General features: G+C 37.4%; 1 protein-coding gene and 2 long non-coding RNA genes across 6 annotated transcripts in view; 2 read left to right on the top strand and 1 right to left on the bottom strand.

Moving 5' to 3' along the window:
• Window positions 1–27,172, top strand: part of LOC147846549 (uncharacterized) — a 1,651,758-nt gene that overhangs the window by 1,203,021 nt on the left and 421,565 nt on the right. The gene's annotated exons all lie outside the window — the stretch shown is intronic.
• LOC141378996 (CUGBP Elav-like family member 5) overlaps window positions 1–27,172 on the bottom strand; it is a 232,951-nt gene that overhangs the window by 116,295 nt on the left and 89,484 nt on the right. Inside the window, exon 1 of one of the 4 annotated variants that reach the window (XR_015478994.1) lies at window positions 6,525–6,811. The exons of 2 other annotated variants lie outside the window; for them this stretch is intronic. Coding sequence is in view for 1 of the 2 variants with exons in the window: in XM_087241483.1 (XP_087097609.1) it covers window positions 6,525–6,576 (52 nt within the window). In the remaining variant the exon portion in view is untranslated. Of the gene's footprint in view, window positions 1–6,524; window positions 6,821–27,172 lie in introns of those variants that run through there. One more of the 4 variants, XM_087241483.1, reaches the window with a different exon arrangement.
• On the top strand, window positions 780–4,577 carry LOC147846555 (uncharacterized). The gene is made up of 3 exons (XR_015479089.1): window positions 780–2,030; window positions 2,175–2,473; window positions 3,068–4,577. It is a non-coding gene; the product is annotated as an uncharacterized LOC147846555 (long non-coding RNA).

The following is a 27,172-nucleotide window of genomic DNA, read 5'->3' as shown; positions in this document are numbered from 1 at the left end:
AAACTGAAATAAATATAATTTGATTATATGGTTTATAATTGGATGTTTTAAGACATTATTTAAATTTTTTGTTATTATTTTGCATTTAAATTAAGAATTTTGCAGAATTGCAAAAAACTTTTTGTTGATTTTGAGTTGGATTCAGCGATCGCAAAATCTTCAACACTAGAAATCCTTTACTCACTCTTAAGTGGTTCCGAAGCTTTATAAGCTTGCTGTTTCTGTTGAACACAAAAGAAGATGCTTTGAAGAATGCTGGAAACCTGTAACTATTGACTTCCAGGGTAGGAAAAACATTTACTATGGAAGTCAATGTTCATGAAAGCTGCAGTTTCATTGGTTGGCCAACTGGGACGAGGCATTGGGAAGTTTGTTGTGAGGATAAACCATGTGCTGAATATTCCATCAGCCTATCGCTGTTAATTTGTATGCAATTATGATAATGCCCCTCAGTCCGTGTGGCAGATAAGCGTCTCTTTTTTTGCAGATGGGAGGAAAAGTGAGTGAAAGTGAAATGCGGATGAGGGAATGCTGTCGAGAGACTCGCTAATGAGGGTTTCTCTGCTCTCTCTGGACTGATGCGGTTGATCCCTAATGGAAAGCAAATTGAAAAATCAGCGGTCCCGTCGGGGCTGCGTTAACCTCTGGTCCACGTGCGCATATGTGCTCCAGACTCTCCACAATCACCAGCCCATCTGGGATGAAGCTAGTGCTGGGAGTGAGGGTTTCAGAGATGATCTGAGATGCAGACGGTGCATAAACTGCTCTACTGGGTCCAGATACTATTAGTTGGCCCATTTTACCAATCTGGTGCCCCCAGCAAGTCTTCAGCTCTAGCTCTACTGGGTATCGATACTACTAGTTTGCCCACTTGACCAATCTGGTGCTCATAGCAAGATTTCAGCTTTAGTTAAACTACTAGTCAGTCCATTTTACCAATCTGGCGCCCCCAGCAAGACTTCACCTTTAGCTCTACTGTGTTCAGATACTACTAGTTAGCCCATTTGACCAATCTGGCACACAAAGCAAGATTTCAGCTTAAGCTATATTATTAGTTGGCCCATTTTACCAATTTGGCGCCCCCAGCAAGACTTCAGCTTTAGCAATACTGGGTTCAGATACTACTAGTTGGCCCGTTTGACCAATGTGGCGCCCTTAGCAAGACTTCAGCTTTAGCTCTACTGGGTTCAGATACTACTAGTTAGCCCATTTGACCAATCTGGTACCTGTGGCAAGACTTCAGCTTTAGCTCTACTTGGTTCACACACTATACTACTAGTTGGCCTATTTACCAATCTGCCGCCCGTAGCAAGATTTCAGCTTTAGCTCTACTGGGAGCAGATACTGTACTACTTGCTTGCCCATTTTACCAATCTGGCACCCTTAGCAAAATTTCAGCTTTAGCTCTACTGGGTGCAGATACTACTAGTTGGCCCATTTGACCAATCTGGTGCCCTTAGCAAGATTTTATCTTTAGCTCTACTAGGTGCAGATACTGCTAGTTGGCCCATTTTACCAATCTGGTGCCCGCAGCAAGATTTCAGCTTTAGCTTTATTGCTAGTCACCCATTTTACCAATCTGGCACCCGTAGCAAGACTTCAGCTTTAGCTCTACTGGGTGCAGATACTACTAGCTGGCCCATTTGATCAATCTTGCTCCCGTAGCAAGATTTTAGATTTAGCTTTACCGGGGTCCACTACAACTAGTTGGCACATTAGGCCAATCTGGCGCCCTTAGCAAGATTTCAGCTTTAGATCAACTGGGTCCAAATACTACTAGTTGGCCCATTTTACCAATCTGGCACCCGCCCTAAGATTTCAGCTTTAGCTCTACTGGGTTCAGCTAATACTAGCTGATCCATTTGTATCTAGCACGCTTTGAAGAAGGTGAGTTGGTTTGACATACCACCTGTAGAAAGACTCTTCTCTCTAGAATAATAAAAAAAAAATTAAATAAAAAAATTATAATAAAAACTCCTTACTCTTGCACCAAATTTTCTGTTCCTTTGTATAATTAGCACTTTACGTGTGTATTGCTTCTTCTTGTTGAATCACTGAATGCCTCCTCAATTGTAAGTCACTTAGGACAAAAGTGTCTGCTAAAGTTGTAAAAAAGCTCATTTACCCTGCAGTGAATTTTTTCCCACATATTTCCCAAATGATGTTTAACAGAGGAATGACTTTTTTCACAGTATTTCTTATAATATTTTTTCTTCCGGAGAAAGCCTTATTTATTTTATTTTGGCTAGAATAAAAGCAGTTTTTAATTTTTTTTTACAATTTAAGGGTCAATATTATTAGCCCCAATAAATTTCTTTGATTGTCTACAGAACAAACCAACTTTAAACAATGACTTGCTTAATTTTAAACTAATTAACCTAATTAAGCCATTAAATGTCACCGTATACAAGTATCAAAAAAATAATGTGCTGTCATCATAGCAGAGATAAATGAAATCGGTTTTCATAAATAAGTTATTAAAACTATTAGGCCCTATTATACACCCGGCGCAACAAGATGTGTATTGATAAATTTGTTATATTTAGACCAGCACAAAAGTAATTTCCATGTTTTGCATCACATTATTGAAATAGCAAATCCATTTGCACCACTTTGTGGACTCATGGGTGTGCTGGTCTATAAAGGAGGTGTGCACTGTTGGAATGTTGCTATTTTGAGGAACTGAAATAGACCATGCCATTGACCAACTAAAAGCTGCTCTAAAGTCCAGCACAGAGCATCTTAGTTATGCGCCAATGCAGGTCCAAACACTTATAAATTGCTAATACACAGAACGTACAGCAACACACAAATATCTTTACAGATAAAAACAAATATTATAAAAAATATTTATATAAATAATATAAATTAATATAAAACCCACTGCCTCCATGCCTTATTCACCTCGGGGAGTTTATTTTAGTTTATTCATGCCAATCTGCCTTTGTATAATGTTATTATTATTATTAGCAGTATTTTTTATTATATGCATATTTATATTTGAATAAAAACATGTTTAGATTTGTCCACCTGTTAGGTTTTAGAGACGTCTGCATCACCATATGAGGCATGAGAACAGGACGTGTGTTTGGCTATAACTCACACTTTGTTATTATTGTTAATTTATTAGTTTGCTGGAAATTAGAACTGAATTTAGGAATAGTTCTGAGACATATCTTTGCGCTTTCCAAACTATATTAAATATGTAGGCTAAAAGATGTCTTTAGCGGAGTGAGATTCCTCCGTTTCCTTATCCACCAAAGTAAAGGAGTAAAGTAAAGAGTTAAAGTAAAGAGGCCGAATGGAGGAGGCTCGTTCTTTATCCTCGTGCTAAAGATGCTCTGTTTAACTGTTTTCTTGCCAGTGAAATGATCAGCTTTTCCACTAATAAAGTCCGTCATGTAAATAAAATATGCCCCACGACCCAACTCACTCTTAAAGGGAATGGGAGATGATTAACTTATGAAGAGATTAAGCATTTTAGACCATTCGCCAGTGCAGAGCATATTTTTCAGTTCTTAAAATAACAAAAGTGGATGCGCACTTAATGCTTTTGTGCCATTTGCTTTAGACTTTGTGCCTAGATCAATAAAATAGAGGCCATTATGTTTAGAAATGTGTAAAAAAAAATGCTTCCGTTAAACAAATTGGAGAACAAAAATACAGAGGGGCTAATATATTCAACTGTGAATGTAACAGGATGGACAGTCTTGAACATCCCATTCTAAAAATCCAGTCAATGAACCTAATGAAAATCCAGACAAACATAAAATCAGCAGCAGGTTTTGATGAGAAATAAAAAAAATTAAAAAAAAGATGTTCTCCAGACGCGCCTGCAGTGGCGATGTGTTAATTGAAAGCGTGCAGCTGTTACGTGTGTGTTTACATTAAAGCTGCTTCAGTGTTTTACGGCTGGGGGATTAAAGCACGCCGTTTTATTTCCCCCTCAGTCTGGATGTGCAACGGTGTCGATAATAAACCTCTCAGGACTTCTCCAGCATCATCCTTCAGTCCTTCATCTCATTCTTTCTTCCTTTTTTTTGTCCCAGAGAAACTCTCACTCTGCCGCTGGAGTATTTTCATGTATCCATTTCCTTTAATTCAGTAGCTTTATCACAGAAACACACCAGCAGGGACTCATTTTCATCAATAATGCAGCTAAAGTGCCTCGATTTTTCCTCAGCTTTACACAAATCACCTGAGCTGTCATGTTGCTGCACTCGCCAACTATGAGTAATAAGCTGCTTCAGATGCGCCTCTGTATGTGTAAGTGTGTGTGTGTGTGTGTTCTGCATGCTGACCTATATTTAGAGGGAAGCATCAGGCATGCGCTGATTGAATAATTTGGGGAAAGTGAGCACAGATGCACAGAGATGTACAGACAAAAGGCAGTGTAACGCTGTGCAGTCCTACTCTGTCAGATGGGAAATCATTCATTTGAATGTGTCTTGTGTTTAATGCATTGCATTGTGCTTACCTTTTTTGTTTTATTATCATTAGTACTGCATATGGAAGCATGTTTCTGCCACATAAGATTTAAAAAATAAATAAAATATATAATAAATATATAATAAATAAATAAATAAATAAATAAATAAATAAATAAATAAATAAATAAATAAATAAATATATATACACACGCACAGTTGAAGTCAGAATTATTATCCCCCCTCAATAACTAGCCCCCCTGTTTATTTTTTCGATAATTTCTGTTTAAGGGAGATAGGATTTTATCAACACATTTCTAAACATAAAAGTTTTAATAACTTATTTCTAATAACTGATTTATTTTATCTTTGCAATAATTACAGTAACTAGGTAATAAGGCAAACTAGGCATATTATATTATATTATATTATATTATATTATATTATATTATATTATATTATATTATATTATATTTATTATATTTATTATATTATATTATATTATTATATTATATTATATTATATTATATTATATTATATTATATTATATTATATTATATTATATTATATTATGTAAACAGTGGGTACAGAAAGTATTTAGACCCCCTTATATTTTCACTCTTTGTTATATTGCAGCCATTTTGCTAAAATCATATAAGTTACCACTCAGTGACTGTTTTTAAATGACCCACCCAAAGCCCTGACCTAAACCCAACTGAGCATCTAAAAATGGCTGTCCACCTACATTTACCATCCAACCTGACAGAACTGTAGAGGATCTGCATATTTATGTCATATATATATATATATATATATATATATATATATATACGTCGAACACACGTCGACCACAACAGGAAAAAAAAAACTGCAACTGTGTTGTATCATTTTTTTTACGCGTTAAATGTTTAAAAATTATCTCATGCGTTAACGTACTAATTTTGACATCACAAACATATATATATATATATATATATATATATACACACACACACATTTACTGGTAAATTAGTCATTATGAAATTAGTCACAAATATACAATTATGCACGAGTTCAATTGGTAAAATATTAAAATAAAAAGTCAAAACTGACAAAAAAAAAAAAAAAACAATACTGTCATGTTTAAGGCATAATTATGAATTAGAAGGTGAGATACAACTCCGTGACTGTTGAATGGCCCAGCCAGAGCCCTGACTTAAACCCAATTAAGCATCCCTGGAGTGACCCCTTTATCAGGGTCTTTACGCAGCAGATGCGCTTTTAGCCACAATCCAGTACTGGGAAGCACCCATACACTCGCATTTACAAACTACAGACAATTTTAGTTCAATTCACTAAAGAAATTCACTTAGGAATTCAATTCACCTATAGCACATGTGTTTGGACTGTGGGGGAAACCGGAGCACCCGGAAGAAACATACACCAACACAGGGAGAACATGTAAACTCCATTCAGAAATGCCACCTGACCATCTGGTGAGAGGCGACAGTGCTAACCACTGAGCCACCGTGCCGCCTTATAAAATGATATATTATACATTAAATATGAATGATTTGTATTGAAACACCGCTAGTTCATACAAACACATTCATAATTCCTGGAGATAAGTAAGTTCACGGCTGAACTGCTTAACTGTTAATTTCACCGCATCAGCTCACAATCAGCATTCAACAAGGGACCATCTTTATGGCAAGCTCTTAGGACATTTATTCGTAAAAACTCACATAAGGGGGTCAGCAGGAGTATTTACTTACGTTACATATACGTTGAATGAATAAAATTTAAAATGGATTGCCATTCAAAAGTATATGTACATGAAACACACACATACACACTTGTACAGCTATCTTTATGGAGACTTCCATAAAAACCTGCGCTGATATTTTCAAAATACTTCATTCTGTGTGATTTAAGAGCTATCATCATCATGGGCCCCAGCAAATGTCCCCATAAGGTCAAAATTGACTGGTATTACTATACTCGTGGGGAAATTTGGAATACAAGGAACAAAACACACACACACACACACACACACACACACACACACATGCCTGTCCCAGTTTGTACAGTTTGTAAAGGCATTAATGTCAAGCTCACCGTTGTGTCGTAGTATCTGCAGAGAGAGCTCCTTACATAAGCGTCTAGACATCAATGACAGTTCAAAGCATTCATTGCAGCAATAAAAAAAAAGAAAAGTTAATTAGCCGTTGATTCCAGGCCTCCTATTCTCATCAGCTCCTCTCCACCTCTGTCTTTCATCTCGCACAGGCCCTGCTTCAGTGCCGCGCGGGATTGAATGTGGATCCCGCTTTTTCCGGTGACACACTTACAGCAGGAGAGATGTGAGCTGAACCTCTGAGCCGCTGCTGCCATATTTCATATTCAAGCACTTCAGCAGTTATGTAAGGTAATGAAGACGGGCTTTGGGAGTGATTCGCTGTATTACACCGAAAGAAGCGCTGAGAAATATGTCGGTTTAGACTAAAAGGGACAGCTCACCTTAAAAGAACATTTGCCATCATTTATTATGTGCCTGTTGTATTGAATTACAATCTGATTTTCTTTTCTTTTCTTTTTTTTGTTCTTAAGGGACATATTTTCAAACAGAAACACTTTCTAGTGCGTCTATCATGATCCAAATAGAGGGAATGTTTTTTCACAGTTCAGAAAATTCAGACGTCACATTTAAATAACAACAAAAACTTGAGGTACTGTAATAAAATGTTTTTTTTAAATAGCTTTGTTACGATAATAATAGTAAAATATAAATTTTATTGTTCTTCTTCTTTAATAATAATATTAATAATAATAATAATAATAATAATAATAATAATAATAATAAATATTATTATTTTATTATTACTATTACTATAAATAATATTAATAAAACAATTATTATTATTATTATTATTATTATTATTATTATTATTATTATTATTATTATTATTATTATTATTATTATTATTACTATTATGAAAAACAATGATAATAATACTTATAAGTATAGTAATATAAGAAGCAATATCAATATTATTATTATTAATTATAATACTATTGTCACTAGTTCTGTAGTAATAACTATTATTATACGTAATAATAAGAATATATTATTATTATTATTATTATTATTATTATTATTATTATTATTATTATTATTATTATTATTAAGGCTGCATGGTGGCATAGTGGGTAGCACGTTCGCCTAACAGCAAGAAGGTTGCTGGTTCAAGCTTCGGCTTGGTCAATTAGCGTTTCTTCCCGTGTTCTCGTGGGTTTCCTGCAGGTGCTCCGGTTTCCCTACAAGTCCAAAGACATGCAGTACAGGTGAATTGGGTGAGATAAATTGTCCGTAGTGTATGTGTAAGAATGAGAGTGTATGCATGTTTCCAAGTGATGGGCAGCAGCTGGAAGGGCATCCGCTGCGTAAAACATATGCTGGATAAATTGACAGTTAATTCTGCTGTGGCGACCCCAGATTAATAAAGGGACTAAGCCTAAAAGAAAATGAATTATGATTATGATTATAATTATGATTATTATTATTGTGGTTGTTGTTGTTATCATTTTTCTACTTCTTCTTCTTCTTATAATTGTTATCATAATTTTTCTTCTACTTCATCTTAGAACTAATATATATATAATTATTACAGTTAAAAAAAGAAAAGGAACATTGTCAAACTATTGTGAATTTCACACAGATTTTTATTAGGTCTTTGAAGATTGAAAATTAAGTATGAAATGTCAAGATTATTTAGATTTACCATTTATGAAAAAGCAGCATAGCTTTCCTAAAAAAATAAAAAAATAAAAAAAAACCAAAGACCAACTTATATGTTTTGCTTATATGTTAACTTATATGTTTTGCTTTGATAAATATAATAAAATAAGAACATCTATAACAACAAAACCAATAACAATAATTACTATTGTGTAGCATTATTATAAATAACAATGATAATAATTATTATAATTATAGTGATATAAAAACCAATAACAATATTAATTTTAATATTATTAATTAACTACAACAACTACTACTACTACTATTGTAATTATAATAATGACAATAACATTATTCGTAACAACAACAACAACAACAACAACAACAACAACAACAATATTATTATTATTATTATTATTAATAATAATAATAATAATAATAATAATAATAATAATAATAATAATAATAATAATAATAATAATAATAAAATAGAGTAATCAGACCTCACATGTTTAGCAAGCCAAATATATTTCACTGATGTTGGCGACAGGTCAGTGATTCTTTCTGATCTCTTTTTTAATAATTTACACTGTGTGATTATCGCTTGCATGAACGAGCACTGATGTGCCTGAGATTTCAAACATTCGTCAGTGATTTCACAACAGCTGTCAGCGAGTGAAAGTCAGGGCTAAAATTGTTCAGCGTCATAAGTTATAACTCGTCTTAAGGTACAGGGTGCAGTTCAATAAACGAACACCAGTGCCACTAAAAACAAGGCTTTCTGAACTCTACAATAAACAAACACCAGAGAAATTTTTGAAGTCTGAAATCTGCCAAATATATTTAACAGGCATCGGCAACCAAGGTACTGGCTGCACTTCACTAAATGACCACCGGTGTCGCTAAAAATGCTTTTTAAATTCTACATTAAACAAACACCAGGGAACTCTATGAAGTCTATGAAATCATGCATGCCAAATATATTTCACAGGTGTCAGTGACACACCAGCAAATTTATCTGATCATGTTTTTGATAATTCACACTGAAAATCAGGGCTAAAATAGTGGTGTAAACTCGTCCTAGGGTACTGGCTGCAGTTCATCAAATGGTCGCTAAAAACACGGTTTTCTGAAACCTAAATTACACAAACACCAGTAAACTCCATGAAGTCTCCTGTCCTCTTTACCCACCAACCTTGGCGCAGTCAAGCATCCCTCTGGCCGCTCTGTGTCGACCCTGAGAGACATCTTTGTGAAGGTCAGAGAAAACTCAACCTGGAAACATCTGCACAGCCATCTGTCCGACATCTCCTCACCTCTCCAAAGACATCTGGAGGCCCGTGAGCCGCCAACCCCGATCTCCACACAGGAATCTGTGTTACTGCCTGTGTGGAAGATAATGGTTCCTGAGGGAGGGAAACGGTACAGGTGCTGATCCGCATTCAGACACACTCCCACTTCAACTGGAGATCAGATTCACAACACTTCATTTTTATACCTAAGGAAAATCGTAAGATTGCTGAGAGATTCTAAGAGAAGTCACAGCATCTGAAATAAATAATGTAGAGATTCATTCACATGAATTCATTGTGAGAGACATTTATGTATTGTCAGGAGCAATGGGTGTCAATTTTGGTTGTCTGTATTAGTGGGTTTTGATTTATTTATTTATTTATTTATTTTTTATTTATTTATTTTTTTGGGGGGGGGGTTGACTAATGATTAAGGAATAAAATAAAATAATATTTAATCAAATGAAGTAAAAATGCGAAACATATTGATGACACTTTAAAAACTGCTATTCATTTGTTTTAATTACATAGGGAAAAAAACAGCATGCATTTTTTAAACTAATGTTCAGTACTGTAAATAATAATATTAATAATATATATATGAGCAATATCACACTCGTAGCAGTGCAATATGGCTGTACATTTGCACTGGTGGGAGGCGTGCGTTGGCTCAAGGCTACAGGCAGAGTGCCTTTGTGTCCCACCAGTGCTGATATAAAGCCATACTGCACTGCTACGAGTGTGATATTGCGTTCATACAACAGTTCAATGGCTTAATCGGGTATATCAAAAAGAAAATCAAACACAGAGTCTCAAAACTCTTTTGTAAGAAGAACTACTTTCTTGCGCCATTCATTCACAACTGCAGCTGCCATCAGAACAGCAGAAACCGTTGCTACTTAACAAACGTCACTTTAGAGCTAGTATTTGAATGATTCTCTAGCGTAATGTCTACATTGATGACACAACAGCTGATTTTGCTCACATTTTAGCATTATAAGATTGAACGGCATTAAATGCCTTCAGTCTAGAGATATTTAGATATTTGCCAGTATTTCTCTTTTGCAATCGGGATATTATAACGATCAACCCCGAAAAAGTCAAAGGAACGCAAACAATAGCAGATTACTGTTGTAAAAAACTCTAAAAACGCTAAACACATGCAAGCATTTCTTCTTTCTTTTTACTGAACTAGTCTGCAGTAACGAAAACAGGAGACTCAGAAACAAACAGATGGCCAACACAAAATAAATCCATTCCTGATATGAGTCTCACACTCAATACACTACAATTACTATGGTATAAATACAGCACTACAACATACTAGAGAGAGAGATGGACTTAGAATGTCACTTACCAGTTTATAATGATTTTAACAGCTGTAGTTAAAAATTACATTGCTTTTCTCTTCTAAGGTATTATTATGTGGTCTCTGTCGTCATTATGTGGACAGAAAACTTCAACCATCTTTGCTCTGCTCAGTGAAAGGCTACTGGCCACCAACGGTCTGTCTCTCAGACATTTTTTTTTTTTTTAAATAGACACTATTTTTATAAATAAACTGCATAGTTGCAATCTAAACAACTACATTCTTGACTAAAAAAACTTCAAAAGTACATTATGTTGTCCACCAGCTGCAATATTTTTCAAACTGTAGAGTGTTTCTGCTTGTCTCTGTATGTAGGCGGAGTAATACATAAGGGTAAAGGGTGAAGATGAGAAGATGCAAAAGATGAGGACACAAAAGATGATTTTCATCATAGGTACCCTACGTGTAAAGTCATCTAATCGCCTTAAAAGCAACAGGTTAACTCACTTGTTACAGTGTGCAAAGTATTTCGTAATATATTGAACAAATGCAAATCATGACTTACGCAAACTTACTTCACAAATTTAGGGAATCTATATGCGCAAGCTTCCTTGGACTCAAACTTAAACATTTCATTCACTTTAATTCACATAAAATGAAAAGAGAACATGTAATCATGTTGCACTTATTTGTGTATTTGACAGGATGTCAGCACAGATGGGATATAAAACAGCTTCACCAATCATCATCATCATCATCATCATCATCGGTGGCTTATTGGTTAGCACTGTCGCCTAATAGCAAGAAGGTCGAGTACCTACTGGGCCAGTTGGCATTTCTGTGTGGAGTTCTATTGCATGTTCTCCCTGTGTTGGCGTGGGTTTCCTCCAGGTGCTTCGGTTTCCCCCACAGTCCAAACACATGTGCTATAGGTGAATTCAATAAATTAAGTTTCACAAACTAATTTCGAGAGGAGCATGTGATATGATTGACTGCAGCTGGCCACTCATCTACACTCATTAGCTAGCCAACCAAATCGATCCAAACTCACTATAAGTAACCTAGCTAAGAACTACTCCCTTATCTTCGTTTTCCCGAAGAAACCCCCCATCCACCCCTTCTCCTCCTTTCCTCTTTTGCCGAAGGGAGCTCTCGAGAATACCTGATCTCGTACTCCCCTCACATTCTCTATGGACCTGGCGGTAGCCCTGGGCTCAACTATCTCCGAGCTCAGGGTTCTCTCCCGGGACAGCATGCCAAACCTGCAAACTTGCTAACAAGTTGTCAAACAGTATTTAAGTGTGAACTCTTAAAACTAAATTGGCCTTACTGTGTGTAAATGAGTATGTATGGGTGTTTCCTAGAACTAGGTTGCAGCTGAAAGGGCTGCATAAAACATATGCTGGAATAGTTAGTGATTCATTTTGCTGTGGTGACCCTGATGAATAAAGAGACTAAGCCGAAGGAAAATCAATGAATGAAGATGTAATATATTAAAAAAAGGGTGGCACGGTGGCTCAGCACTGCCGCCTCACTGCAAGAAGGTTGCTGATTCGACCTGATTCGGCTGGGCCAGTTGCCATTTCTGTGTGGAGTTTGTATGTTCTCCCAGTGTTGGCGAGGGTTTCCTCCAAGTGCTCCGGTTTCCCCCACAGTCCAAACACATGTGCTATAGGGGAATTGAATAAACTAAATTGGCCGTAGTGTATGAGTGTGAATGTGAAAACATATGGGTGCTTTCCAGTTCTGGGTTGCGGCTGGAAGGGTATCCATTGTGTAAAACATATGCTGGAATAGTTGACGGTTCATTCTGCAGTGGTGACCCCTCACAAATAAGGGACTAAGCCAAAGGAAAATTAATTATGAATGAATAAATATATTTAAAAATCTACTTAAAGGGCCATGAAACCCCCTCGTTTCAGCAGGGTGTTTTCACAGCTCTACTTTGGAAAAAGTCAGAAAAGTGGGCGTGTCCAGCTCTGTTTAGGGGGGAGTGTCGGAGGAAGAAAAGAGGCATGGTGTGGGAGTGTCTATTTGGGCGCGCTGAGTTTCAGAGTCAAAATACAGACACATGGGACAAAGTGACAGTGTTTACATGGACATCTGTAGTCGAATTATTTGCCAAATTATTAAATGGTGGATTTTAACTGCAGTTTGGCTCTTTCATTCAGGAAATTCATTCATGTCCCTCGCGAAAAACGAGATATTTGATTCGAGGATCTGCTCTAAGCGTGTATTTTTCATGCAATGTTTGAAACCGCACGGCGAACGAGAAAAAAAAAACCCTCAGCATTTCCCGGAAACTTAGATGCACACAGCAGGTAGTGTCAGAAAGCTGCGTGTGTTATTCCGGTCACAAAATGCGGTGAAAATCCTACACGAGGTTAAAGTTTGGTTGTAGTGCTAACATGTTTACACTCGGTGCAAGAGTTTGTTTGATACGAACAAACTGAATAAACAAAGAGCACTGGTCGCTCACTTACCAAATCTGTAGAAACAGGACAATCACCAGCAACTAGAGCCGCGTCTTTATTAAGAGAAGACTACAAGCGAATCCGGATCTCAGCGTTTGCAGATGAGAACAGCTCTCAGGTAAACAATAATCCTCCTTAGACACGTAAATTATTGTTATCGAGCGTCGCGTACACTGTTAATCCACACGTGACTCCAGCTGCGCTCTCACAGAGAGAAGATGAAAACAAAACTTCACTGCAGCAAACTATAAAAGCAACACGTCACGCTTGTTTTGCCAACACAACGTGGCGTCTCTGTCGTCTAAACACTGTGACAGTAATGAATATTAATGAAGTTGCACAATAGAGCGCGCTGATTGGTTTGAACCAAGCCTTACTCATGCATTAATGCATCACACTGTAAGACGTAATAAGACACACTCTGGCACAGACGTCCAGTCTGCACGCTGGAATACAACGATATTATGTCATGACCGTGACGCAGCTTCAATAATTCGTTTCAAACCGGAAGAACGAATTTGCTTGAAATAACGCAAAAACAACCAATTTACACTTTTTAGTGAAATATAGGTGTCCTAATAGTGTTTTTAGCAGTGTGGGACACATATACGACTGTCAACAGCTCAAAAAAATGTGTTTTGGTGTTTCGTGACCCTTTAAGTAAAATTGACAAAAAACAAGTAAAGAAAATGTAACAGGAATTCCAGAGTAAACTTAAATTAAATATTTCTAATTAACAGTACTTATAGATATGGTTAGGCTTTTACTTGCAAATATTTGAATATTTACTAGTACTTTTTTTGTGTTAAAATTGTTAGTATAAATCTGTCAGTATAGATCAAAATGCTTTTATGCTTAATAATTCCTCAGCTGCAGTTTCGCATATACTATAGCAGCTCCCTTTAACTATTGTAGCATCACTGGTTCCCCATTGCTTTATTCAGTAATCGTTGCATGCGTTAGAATGTAAAGTTAACTTTACCGTGATTTCCTTTCTGCCTGGCAAGTCAAAAATGTGTTGATGTGGGTTAAACGGGGTAGCGCTTTGATTTATCTTCCCCTTACACACACACACTCTCTCTCTCTACTGCGGTTGCGTCAAATAAAAACATTCACTGACGTTCTCTGTCATCGCTTTTAAAAACAAACAAAGATAAAAAGGCCTTGCGTTCGAGCCGGTCCCATCTGACTGCTCTCCGAGCAAACAAAACATGATGAAGGTGTAAAGCAGCACTCCACCTGCGAGACGCCGCTGTTTGTAGGACAACTGCTTAGCATATTAGAAAAATATAACCCAGGGATAGAACAAAGTCTGTTTATCTGTTCAAGGAAGGGAAAAAAAGAGGATTTAGAGGCAAAGAGGGAAAAGGGGTTTGTACGTTTAGGCTTTTTGCAATCCTCCGTATGAGTCCTGCTGAGAAATAAAGGGGCATATTTGTTTGGGCTCTCAGTTGTGTCAATGTTTAAGCCTATTTACAGCTTTTAATCGGCTTAGAGCTTTTCCCCCTCTTCTCTCTCTCTCTCTCTCTCTCTCTCAGTGAATGTAAAAAACAACAACAACAACAAAGCATTTCTTAAAAAATGTTTTGTGCATTTGTAGCATTACTCAAGTATTAATAAATTTGAGTACTGCATTGGTCTTTTACTTTCGAGGTTAGATTGCATGTTTAAAGGTGCATTTTTTTATTCAGTGTTTGATGTAGTCTCAAATGAAACACGAAGGGCCCTATCATACACCAGGCGCAATAAGGCGCAAGATGTGTTTGGCGTGATTTGCTGCTATTTTTAGACAAGCGCAACTGTAATTTTCATGTTTTGCACCAAGTTGTTTAAATAGCAAATATATTTGAGCTACTTTGTGGACTCATGGGTGTGCTGTCTATAAAAGGAGGTGTGTTAAGGTGCATTGTTGGTGCGTTGCTATTTTAAAGAACTGAAATAGACCGCGCCAACTAAAAGCTGCTCTAAAGTCTAGGGCAGAGTTTTTTCAACCACATTTTCAACCACCAGAGTTTTTTGACCACATTTCGTTATCATTCTTCATTTATTCGCTGGCTGGAAATTAGAGCTGAATTTAGAAATAGTTTTGAAATGAGTCTTACAAAATTGTGAGACTCAAAAATGAGTCAAACAAAATGATATATGTTGGCTAATGTATGTCTTCAGTGGAGTGCGTAAAACATTGTTTCCTTTTCCATGAAAATAAAGGAGTAAAGAGTAAAAGTAAAGAGAAAGTGAAGAGGCCAAATGGAGGAGGCTTGTTCTTTATCTTCACACTGCAGATGCTCTTTTTAACTGTTTTCTTGCTAGTGACGCGTTCAGCTTTTCCACTTATAAAGTCTGCCGTGTAAATAGCAAATGTGCCATAGTGCGATGCAACTGACTCTTAAAGGAAATGTGAGCTGAGACTCTGATTGGTTAATGCATGTTATGCTCAAAACACACCTATAACTCATTAAGAGAGTAAGCACAGTCCTGTTAGACCATACGACAGGGCGCAAAGCGTATATTTCCATCCTTAAAATGGCAAAAGTGGATCCAGACATGCCCTTAATACCTTTGCATCATGTGCTTTAGACTTTGCACCTAGATCGTTTGATCGTTTGACCTACATCGACAGCCAATAGCGTTTTGTTTTTATCACCGCTCTGCCTGTGAGAGCGGTTGAGCTCAAATGCATTAAATGAAAAAGCAAATGGAAGCATCTAATTTGTGAAATGATTTGATGAGAAATTGAAGTGTAAGGTGACATGGAAAAGAAAATGTTGATCCATTTAGGCAGAAGTGACAAACTGCAAGCTTTGGATGTTCTAAATGTAGATTTTGTCAGTGCTTTTGAAGTAGACTAGCTTATAGATATCCTTAAAACAAACACACTGACTCTAACATCTAAAACATCTTAACATCTAAAGTTCATTTTAATCTTTAACAGTGTAATTTTTCCGAACTTCATATAATAGAGTGTTATTTAGCTCCCTATGTGTGAAATATGTGAAATATATTGCTCTCCAGCCCATTTCCAAAAGAAAGCCTTCACAAAGCCTTTGGAATTTGGCATGCAATTTGATGCTTTTGAGATAGAAATCGCTGGAAAAGCTCTGTGTTGAAATATTTAGTGGTGTTTGCTGAGTCGAGCGTCTCTCTGTTATCATTGCTCATATTTGCATAAGTGTTTTGCCAGGGACTGAGAAGTTAGCTTGTACTATAGCTTGTCTTGCAGCATTTGTTGTGGGTTGTTGTGAGCACTTGTGGGTTAAATTTGGGCGCTCAAGTGACCGAGATGTAAGCAAGAGAATACGGTCATTTTTTAAAATAAAAGATTTTTCAAAATAAAAGATCGTTCAGACTCAGATAATAAATAAAACGGAAATAGTTAATGATTTCTTCTGCAGCCTGGTACCAAGTGATTTCGAGAGGAGCACGTGATTATGATTGAACACGGCTGGTTCTGCATTAGCATGCATGATCCACCAATCAGGCCATTCCTAGCCCACTATAATGAGCCAGGGTTTTTTCACTACAGTCATCTTCGATTTGAAGAATCCCCCCTTCCACCCCTACCTCTTCCCCTTTCCCTCCATGGGGTAGCAAGATGGCCCAGTGACTAGCACTGTCGCCTCACAGCAAGAACGTCACCGGTTCTAGTCCTTTAACAGGCCGGTGGTCGTTTCTGTGTGTGGTTTGCATGTTCTTCCCATGTTTGCGTGGGTTTTCCCCGGGTCCTCCGGTTTCCTCCCACATTCCAAAAACATGCACAACAAGTAAATTGATGAATCAAAATTTTGCACTACAGTTAATCTCTCACCATGCAGAATATCTTTTCATAGCATTACATTTTTAGTCATCAGTTTTTATCATGAGGGAGTTGTCGAGATCTACCTGAGCTCAAGGCTCCCCTCTCACCCTCCAAACAGGAGGGAGCCCAGGGCTCAAGAACCTTTGAGCTCAGGGCTCTCTCCCGAGACAGCATGCCAAACTTGCTTATAATCAATCATAAGCTAAGTGTGAACTCTTGAATTGATCCACGGACCATTCCGTGGCCCGGTGGTTGAGGCCACTGCTCTAGGGTGTTGATCCAGTAAGTAGGGGTGAGGTGGTTACCAGGGTGTTGTCACTTATGTAAGCAGCCGATTCAAATGTTATCACTCTATTAAAAGGGCGTTATTAGTGGTTATCAGCTTATAGATATGGGCCAAAGGGGCCTTCTGTGCCTACTGGCAGGCACATTTATCAGGCAGGCATTTTATCATCCATCCACATTGTTAATCAGCTATAAATCAAATACGTTCGGAAGTAAACGAGAATTATTTATATTATTTATTAAGTTTCTCGTTTATTATATTTTATTAACGTCAACCCCTACCCCAACCCTAAACCCAACCATCACAGTAATGGAAAAACAGATCTGGATCTGGAGTCTTTTTTATTAGTATAGCTGATTAACCATGTGGATGGATGATAACAGCCTTCTGAGCCTGCAGAAGGCCCCTACTGGTCCATATCTATCAACTGATAACCACTGATAACAATCGAAGCGGGTGTTTTGAGTGTTTTGCATGTACAAATACATGTTAGACTTGCTTTGAAACAACTCATCCTGAAAGAATCAGAACAAAATATCCATTTTATAATGTATATCCAACATGCTTCTGTGTTTATTGTTTCAGAATAACAAAATATTTCTGTAGTTCCAATGAGACAGGAATTCAAATCCATCCCAACGCATACAACACACAGAGTGAGAGAGAACCAGTGAAGCCTGAATGTTCTCTCAGCACTTCAAACCCTTCACATGAAATCAAATCAGCCAAGTTGAGCTCAGAACCCACAGAAGAGGCTAGATTTACCTGCTAATGCACACAACAACAAACACAACCCCGAGGAGATCATTAGTCCCAAGTGAACACTTCATTTCACAGACTTCACTGAGATGAACACACTGACATGCTGCAGCCGGTTGCAGAACACACGTAATATTGATTAAAAGTTTTATTTTAGCGCTGAGGTTGTTTCCTGGAAACCAGTTCAGGTCTTTCTGCAACGCTTCTGAAGGTGAATAACAATGCATTTTATAGTAAAACTAGTTATAACTACTTGTACATTCACACTCATTTAGCAGACGCTTTTGTCTAAAGCAGACCTGGGCATTTTACGTCCGCCGGGCCACATGCGACCGGCTGGACTTCTTTGATAGGTCCGTGTGAAGAATTTATTTAATTTAAATTCAACTGCAAATAGGGCCTTGCAATGCGCAGTCTGATATTGCAAGTCAACAAGACTTTCACATTTAGCGTCTTTTCCAAACTTAGCTTCGTTATTTCAAATGGAGATGCGTGGGTTCAGAACACAAATAGGAAGGGATAAACATGCGGTATGTCACACTCACGTTTTTACAGGTACTACCAGTTGAAAAAAACTAAAATAAATTTCCTACACAGGCTCTTTCGAAAAAGTAGTCCCACAGACGTTCCTGGAGATCGCGAATTATGTAGCCGTAGGTACATTTGGCAGCATTACATTTTTTTAAGCAAACGCTACAGGGCGGTTTGACGTCGTTCCTTTTGGCGCTTACCGGCTGACCACTTACCTCTGTGTGGAGGGTTTTCCCACGGCAATCAGTTTGTTCAGTTAGCTCGTCGACGACGACGACAGCCGGGTTCGAGTTCGGGGAAGAACGGTTCCAGAAACAGGTAAGACAAAAACAGAATCCAAAAAATAAAATGAACTAGTAAACAACATGGTGAGAATGTGGTAAAATCCGAAAACGTGGTAAAAATCAGACGAGGGCTCTTGTTTTTCTAGATGGCTTTTGTAAACTGTCGGTTTACGGTAGGGAAGTAAGCGGGTGGGTGGGTCAATCAGTAAAATTGGTTGGGTTTAGAGAAGGAGGAGAGTCGGTCGATTGGCCAATCATGCAGTCATTCAGTTGGTTGACAGCGGCCTCTGCTGGCTTCACACGAGAACAGCGCGGCCTTGAATGGCACTTGCCAGAGACATTTGAGATGTGAAAAACCGCACACAGTGGCCTCTCGCGGATTCGTGAAAATAAAAACAGCTTTAATACGTACCTCCCGGGACGTAGTTCGTGGTATCTAGAAATGTTCAAGGGACTGCGTTTTGAGAATGAGCCTGGGTTGAAAATTTCAGAAATTTCCATGGTCTCATTCTGAAAATGTAGCCGTATATACATTTCTGTAGAATGTGAATTGTGTAGCCAGAAGTACGTATGGCTGCATTTCGTCATTAAAACGAATGCTACGGGGTGGTATGATGCCGTTCCTTTTCGCTTTTACCAGCTGACCGCTTGCCTTCGTATAGACGGCTTTCCCGCTGTTACCAGTTTGACCAGTAGCTCACCACGTACGTTGGAAACCTTAAGATGTAGAGAGGAACTGACCACGACGACGGAGTTCGAGTCCATCAAAGAAAGGTTCCAGAAAGCGGGTAAGAAAAAAACAGAAGATAAAAAAAATAAACAAGTAAATAACCACGTGAGAATGTGATGAAATCTGAAATCAGGCGAGGGATTTTCTTTTTCTGGATTGCTTTTTAAAAGTGTCGGTTGGGTTTAGGGAAGTGGGTGGGCGGGTCAATTGGTCCTTTCGAAAACACTGTTGGTTGGGTTTAGGAAAAGAGGAGAGAGTGGAGATCGATCTGTCAGTCAGTCAGTGTTAGTCAGTCAGTCAGTCATTCAGTCTGTCAGTGGCACCCAAAAGAGAAATTTGAGGTCTGATAAAGCGTACACAGCGACCTCTTGTGGATTTACAGAAAATCAAAAACTGCAAAAAAACATACCTTCTGAGACATATTTGGTGGTGTCCAGAAATGTATGTGAAGGTGTGTTTTCAGAATGAGCCTGAGTTGAAAATTTCAGAGTGTCACAAGCGAACCCCGAGTCATGTGACAGGAACCAACCAGGCAGCTAACAGAACCACTCTCAATACATTATAATCCACCTCACATTCAACCGAACTTCAGTGCACTTGTTTAGCCCAACACAGGCTAGAATTCTCTTACTGAACATAAAAAATAAATGAATAAATGAATCTGACCATAGGTGAGAGCAGGAACGTAAATTGACCAGTAAATCGAGAGCTTTGCCTTTCGGCTCAACTCCTTCTTTACCAGATAGGTGGCACGGTGGCCCAGTGGTTAGAACTGTTGCCTCACAGCAAGAACGTCACTGGTTTTAGTCCTTATCAAGCCAGCTGACATTTCAGTGCAGAGTTTACACGTTCTCCCTGTGCTCACGAGGGTTTCCTCCGAGTTCCTCGGTTTCCTCCTATCATTCAAAAACATGCAACTTAAGTTAATTGACTAGTTTAAATCGCCACCATAGACATGCTCCTAATAAGTAGTTATGTCTTAGAGCAATCATTATCTGTTCATTAGCTACTACAGCAGGAGAGTTCTCAAGATCTACCTGAGCTCAAACTCCCCTCTCGGCTTGCAAACGGGAGGGAGCCCCAGGCTCAAGGATCTAATGAGCTCAGGGCTCTCTCCCGAGACAGCATGCCAAACAAGCTTTACAACTACAGGTAAGAATATGTATGTGGTTTACTTTACACACACACACACACACACACACACACACACACACACACACACACACACACACACGCACAAACATAAGCACACATACATTTGTTTTTGTGAAAAGTGGGGACATTACACATTCCATTCATTTTATACTTTTCAAACCGTATATTGTATTACCCTCACCCCACCCCACCCCTAAACCCAACCATCACAGGAGACAGTGTGCAGCTTTACTCTCTGATTAAACTCATTCTGTAGGATTTATACACATTTTGAGATATGAAGACGTCATCAATGTCCTCAAATGTCACCTACTTTTTGTAATGCCTGTGTCATACTCATGTCATTATACAGATTTGTGCCCTGATATGTAACAAAAATACGTACACACACACACACACACACACACACACACACACACACACACACACACACACACACACACACACACACACACACTGAATGATATGATGCAACATAATTCCACCCATATTTTGCCCTTTTATTGTCATCTGCTAAAACATTAAAGCAGACTCTCTTCTTGCGTTTGACATGCTGTCTTCGCATATAAACTCACACCCTCTCCCCTTTGACCCAGATTTACTAGTGGGTTTCATTGTGATCTTGACGTTGCTGTCAGTTTATGGTCTTTCTATAGCTTTCATAGCATTGCATCATGTATGTTAGCTTGCTTACTGCTGACTGGAGTGTTGCATTATAGATGGTGGAGCGTTAAATTTTAACATGCTGAGTGCACAGCAATTCTATACAGAGCTTTTTCTGTCAAAAGTGAACAGATTTATTTGACCCCTCTACTTTTTCCTCTGTCATTACCTTAAGAAAATCAACTAAATGTTTGCTTACCATGCAATGAACAGCTTTTCATTGCTAACAGTTGTTTGTTTCACACCGTGCGCTGTCAGTAAATGTTTTGCTTATTACTGTAATCCTGTAAGATGATTAGATAGATAGATAGATAGATAGATAGATAGATAGATAGATAGATAGATAGATAGATAGATAGATAGATAGATAGATAGATAGATAGATAGATAGATAGATAGATGCCTCACAGCAAGAAGGGCTTTTGTGTGGAGTTTGCTTGTTCTCCCAGCGTTCGCGTGGGTTTCCTCCGGGTGCTCCGGTTTCCCACACAGTCCATAGACATGCGGTACATGTAGGCTAAATTGTCCGTAGTGTATGAGTGTGTGTGGATGTTTCCCAGTGTTGGGTTGCAGCTGGAAGAGCATCCGCTGCGTAAAAAACGTGCTGGATAAGTTGGCGGTTCATTCCGCTGCGGCAACCCCGGATTAATAAAGGGACTAAGCCGACAAGAAAATGAATGGTTGGATGGAAGGATGGATGGATGGATGGATGGATGGAGGGACGGACGGACGGACGGACGGACGGACGGACGGACGGACGGACGGACGGACGGACGGACGGACAGACAGACAGACAGACAAACAGATAGATAGATAGATAGATAGATAGATAGATAGATAGATAGATAGATAGATAGATAGATAGATAGATAGATAGATAGATAGATAGATGATGGATGGATGGATGGATGGATGGATGGATGGATGGATGGATGGATGGATGGAAAGATAGATAAAACTATAAACAGACGGATGGATGGACGGACTTGCTATTGAATATTAACAATTCAAACCCCTTTGTTTTTGCAAAGCCTCTCCACTTAAAGCACAAATGAAATCAAAACTAACCGGATTGATTTTGTTGGCTCACATAGCTAGTTTTGTGGTGAACACTTAATCTGTGCATGTCATTAAAGAAATAAACAATAGTTTGCCCTTCAATCTTTGATTGAAATCTGAAAATGCACCTAATTTTTCTTTTCAGTAAAATTCTCAGATTACGTCTGTCTGACGTATTGGTGGGCGGGTCTAAAATACTAAACCTCGCCCACCCAGTTGTCAGATTTGCGGCAAACAGAAATGGTGAGGAGGAAGAGTCTGTTGTGTTGTAATAACTCTCCCCAAACCCTTTTCCAGATCTTTCTAAATAAACAGCCCACTTTAATACATCCAATAAGATCGCAGTAGAAAAACAAGCCACGCCCTCTGCTTTCTTATTTAATAATCTGTTTCTCTAGAAACTTTAACAATACAAAAAAAAAAAAAAAATGCTTCCGGATCATGCGCACCTAAACCATTGGTCTTGCACATGTCTGTAGAGGGCTAAAAAAGAGGGCTAGCAGCACACTCTCAATTGAATTTAAAGCGACAGACACCAAAACGGCACATTTTGGATCAAAGCCTAAAAGGGGCAGTTTTAATCAGTTATAAAACATTATCTGTGTGGTATTTTGAGCTGAAACTTCCCATACACACTTTAGGGACATCAGAGACTTATTATACATCTTTTTAAAAGGGGCATAATAGGTCCACTTTAATAGCACTAACATCGGCTCATATCTCCGGGTAATAGAAGATGTGCTGTAGGTGCATGTGTCTCAGCCCTTCTGTTCCGACTTCTCCAGCCTTCTGTCTCTAATATTCTCCTGCTGTGATGGGATCTGGCCAACATTATGCCACTGGATTTCATCTGTCTTTGCTTTTTGCCGCTGTATGCGATGAAACAGGGGTGTCATCTGCAATAACATTTCACCAGAGGTAGGTAGTAACGAATTACTTTTACTTTGTTACATTTACTTGAGTAAAATTATAGAGTAATGATTACTTTTTGAGTACATTTAAATTTGTGTACTTTTACTCTTACTCAAGTAAATTATTAGAGAAATATCATTACTCTTACTTTGCTACATTTGGTGGCGTTCCTCTGTTAGGGCCAAGTGATAATATATATGATCCATATATCTTGTTTGCAAATATCGCGAGGCGCCACATTGGAGAGTTTGCTAAAGAGACGCATCTCTTGCTTTCGGTTAGAGCGTGTGCGCCTGTTGGAATCATGGCTGAAGTCTAGGAAGACATGGAAGTTAATACTGTGGTCCCGCCTTTCCGCCATCTGCGGTTCCGAGAAGGACAGTCATGCTGTCTGTACAGTGAGTTTATCCAGCCTGATCTCACGAGAAAACGTAAGTATTTTATGTTTTGCCAGTTTAGTGGCTAATTCGTATGAATTCATACGAGTTCAGTTGTACGAAATTTGTACGATTTTAAAAAGGACGTGTGGCACCTAACCCCACCCCTAAACCCAAACGTCATTGGGGGATGAGCAAATCGTACTAAACTGTATGAAATAGATCGTACGAATTCAGACGAATTAGCCACTAAATCAAAAACTTACGAATTGCGTAAGATTGTGTTGGTTTATCGGACAAGCTCACCCGGCCTCAAGTTCAGTCTATGATTTTACTCTAAGATGTTAACAAGAATAGTTTGATAAGGCATTAGGAAAAGGCATTATAAGGACACAGATAACTCTGCCTATTCATGCCAGAGTCCCGCGAAAAAAAAGTGATTGACAGGTGGTCATTTGTGTGTAACTTTATTTATTTTTGGTTTGGTTATGAGTAAGGCAAAGACCATGTGGATGTCATGTAATGAAAACGGTAGGCTACAATTAATTAATTAGTTATGAATTAATTGATATTTAACAATGACCCAACCCCCCGCCTACGATGATGATGATATCGTCCATCGCGATATTTCACATTAAACATCATACGATGTCAAATTAGTCAACATCGCCTAACCCTATCGTGTATGACTCCCATGAGCTTGGAGGACTGCATCCATACATCTCTGCAATGACTCAAATCACTTATTAATAAAGTCATCTGGAATGGCAAAGAAATCGTTCTTGCAGGACTCCCAGAGTTCATCAAGATTCTTTACACTCATCTTCAATGCCTACTCTATCTTACTATGCCTACTCTATCTTAATATGTCTAGTGACTGGGCTGGCCAATCCTGGAGCACTTTGACCTTCTTTGCTTTCACGAACTTTAATGTTGAGGCTGAAGTATGAGAATGAGTGCTATCCTGCTGAAGAATTTGCCCTCTCCTGTGGTTTGTAATGTAATGGGCAGCCATCAACACTACCATCAACTCTGCAGATCTCTCGCACGGCCCCATACTGAATGTAACCCTAAACCATGATTTTTCCGTCACCAAACTTGACTGATTTCTATGAGAATCTTTGGTCTATGTGTGTCCCAATAGATCTTCTGCAGTATTTGTGATGATTGGGATGCAGTTCAACAGATGATTCATCTGAGAAATCCACCTTCTGCCTCTTCCAAATGATCAACTAGAAGTTAAGGTATTATTTGTTGCTCTTACAACTGAGATTGACAACAAGACTTTTGTCAGGTAGTGTATGTTTCATCTTTAAATAACACTGTAAATTGTGTAATATAATGCTATAGGTAACACAAGGTTGCAAGGTTAAAAACGAACACTGATAAATCCATAAACTCCTGGTCTGTGTTGAACCCAAAAAAAAAAAAAAATGCAGGTCAGAAGCGTTCAACCGAATTACACAGCGATGGCTGTTCCATTAAGGCGGTATTGGTTTCTCAAAAGAGCGAGCAATATCCAGTTTAAACTCACATTTACGTTTCAGTCAGCTAGTTCTGTCCAATTCAATACATCACGAGCCAATTAACTTAAAGGGGGAAAAAAAAGCTATAACAGAATCTATGATGCAGACGGTAATGCAATCATAATGTACAATTAGCTGCAGTTTGCGTCGTTAACAGAACATGGTACAGCAAAGCTCCCCATGCGGACAGAGAAGCTCAGTCTTGTGTTTAGTCTAGTGACCCTTAAAGACTGGAACAAAATGTCAGGGTTTAACAAGCGTATAACAAATATCCGTCCTCATTTGCGTTGAGCTGTGATTATGAGATTTTAATAGCGCTTCAGTGAGGTGTAAGGGCATTTCTGTAGCATGAACCCAGAGTGACCAGACGTCTGGAGGCTTTCACGTTCAGAATGCAATTTGCCCTATCTTTTAATTGCTATAAATAATCATTACACTCTCATTACTGTTATTCAGCCTTTAACAGAGATAGCTTACCCCCCCCCCCCCTAAAAAAATAAAAAATAAAATAAAATAATATATATATATATATATATATATATATATATATATATATATATATATATATATATATATATATATATATATATATATATATATATATATATATATATATATATACACACACACAAACACACACACACACACACACACACACACACACACACACACACACACACACACACACATATGTATGTATGTATATTTCATAATTTAACTACATTATTCATTAATTTTCCTTCAGCTCAGTTCCTTATTTATGAGGACTGTTTAGGATAAATAAATTATAATTTTCTAGAACATATTTTTTGTACATAATTTTTTTAGTACATATTATTTATTTTTAACTGTTTAGGATTAATAAATAAAATATTTAAAAAAAATTATAAATAAAACCTGTAAAACCTGCACACACACTCATACACTACAGCCAGTTTAGTTTATTCAATTCAGCTATAGCTCATGTGTTTGGACTGTGGTGGAAATATAAAAAAAAAAACATATTTTATTAAACTTTTTAAAATGTTAAAATACATACTGAACATATATATTATCTGAAAATTAATACTAATACTGTCTCTCTTCACCAAATCCTGCATTGTCACCCGTCATGCCTGGTTATATGAAATAGGTTAATAGATTATATTAAATCCATTATTTTTACTATTTCAAAATTGATTTTATTCTATTCTATTTTATTTCATTTGAAAGAAATTAAATACGTTTGAAATTTTATTTTAAGTACATATTATTTAATTTGAACTAACTGTTTAGGATAAATAAATAAATAAAATATAAAAAAATGAATAAAGTTCAACTAAAGTCAAATATTAAAAAACATATTTTATTTAAAACTTATTAAAATACATACTAACCAACTAAATGATCTAAAAATTAATACTAACACCGCATTTTTTTCTCTATAGCAGGCGAATCCTGCGTCGTAACTTCTCCTAACAATGCCCTGGCACAAAAAAAAAACAAAAAAAAAAAAACCACTATATAATAATAATAGATTACTATTACTATTTATACATTTTTATTTTATTTTATTTTATTTTATTTTATTTTATTTTATTTTATTTTATTTTATTTTATTTTATTTTATTTTTATTTTATTTTATTTTATTTTATTTTATTTTATTTTATTAAAAATTAAATAAAACACATATTCAAAATTTATTTTTAATACATTTCCTGCTTTGTCACCCATCCCAACAAAGCCCTGGCTAATATATGAAATAGTTTAATAGATAATAGTAATATATTACTATTATTACTATTTCTACATTTATTTTATTTTATTTTAAGTAAATAAAACACATTTGAAATTTTATTTTTAGTACATTTTATTTTATTTTAACTAACTG

Source organism: Danio rerio, chromosome 2 (genome assembly GCF_052040795.2).
Source record: "Danio rerio strain M-AB ecotype USA chromosome 2, GRCz13ab, whole genome shotgun sequence".
NCBI classification, from domain to species: domain Eukaryota; kingdom Metazoa; phylum Chordata; class Actinopteri; order Cypriniformes; family Danionidae; genus Danio; species Danio rerio.
The sequence above is the reverse complement of the archived record's forward strand: the minus strand, read 5'-3'. Positions and strand labels throughout refer to the sequence as shown.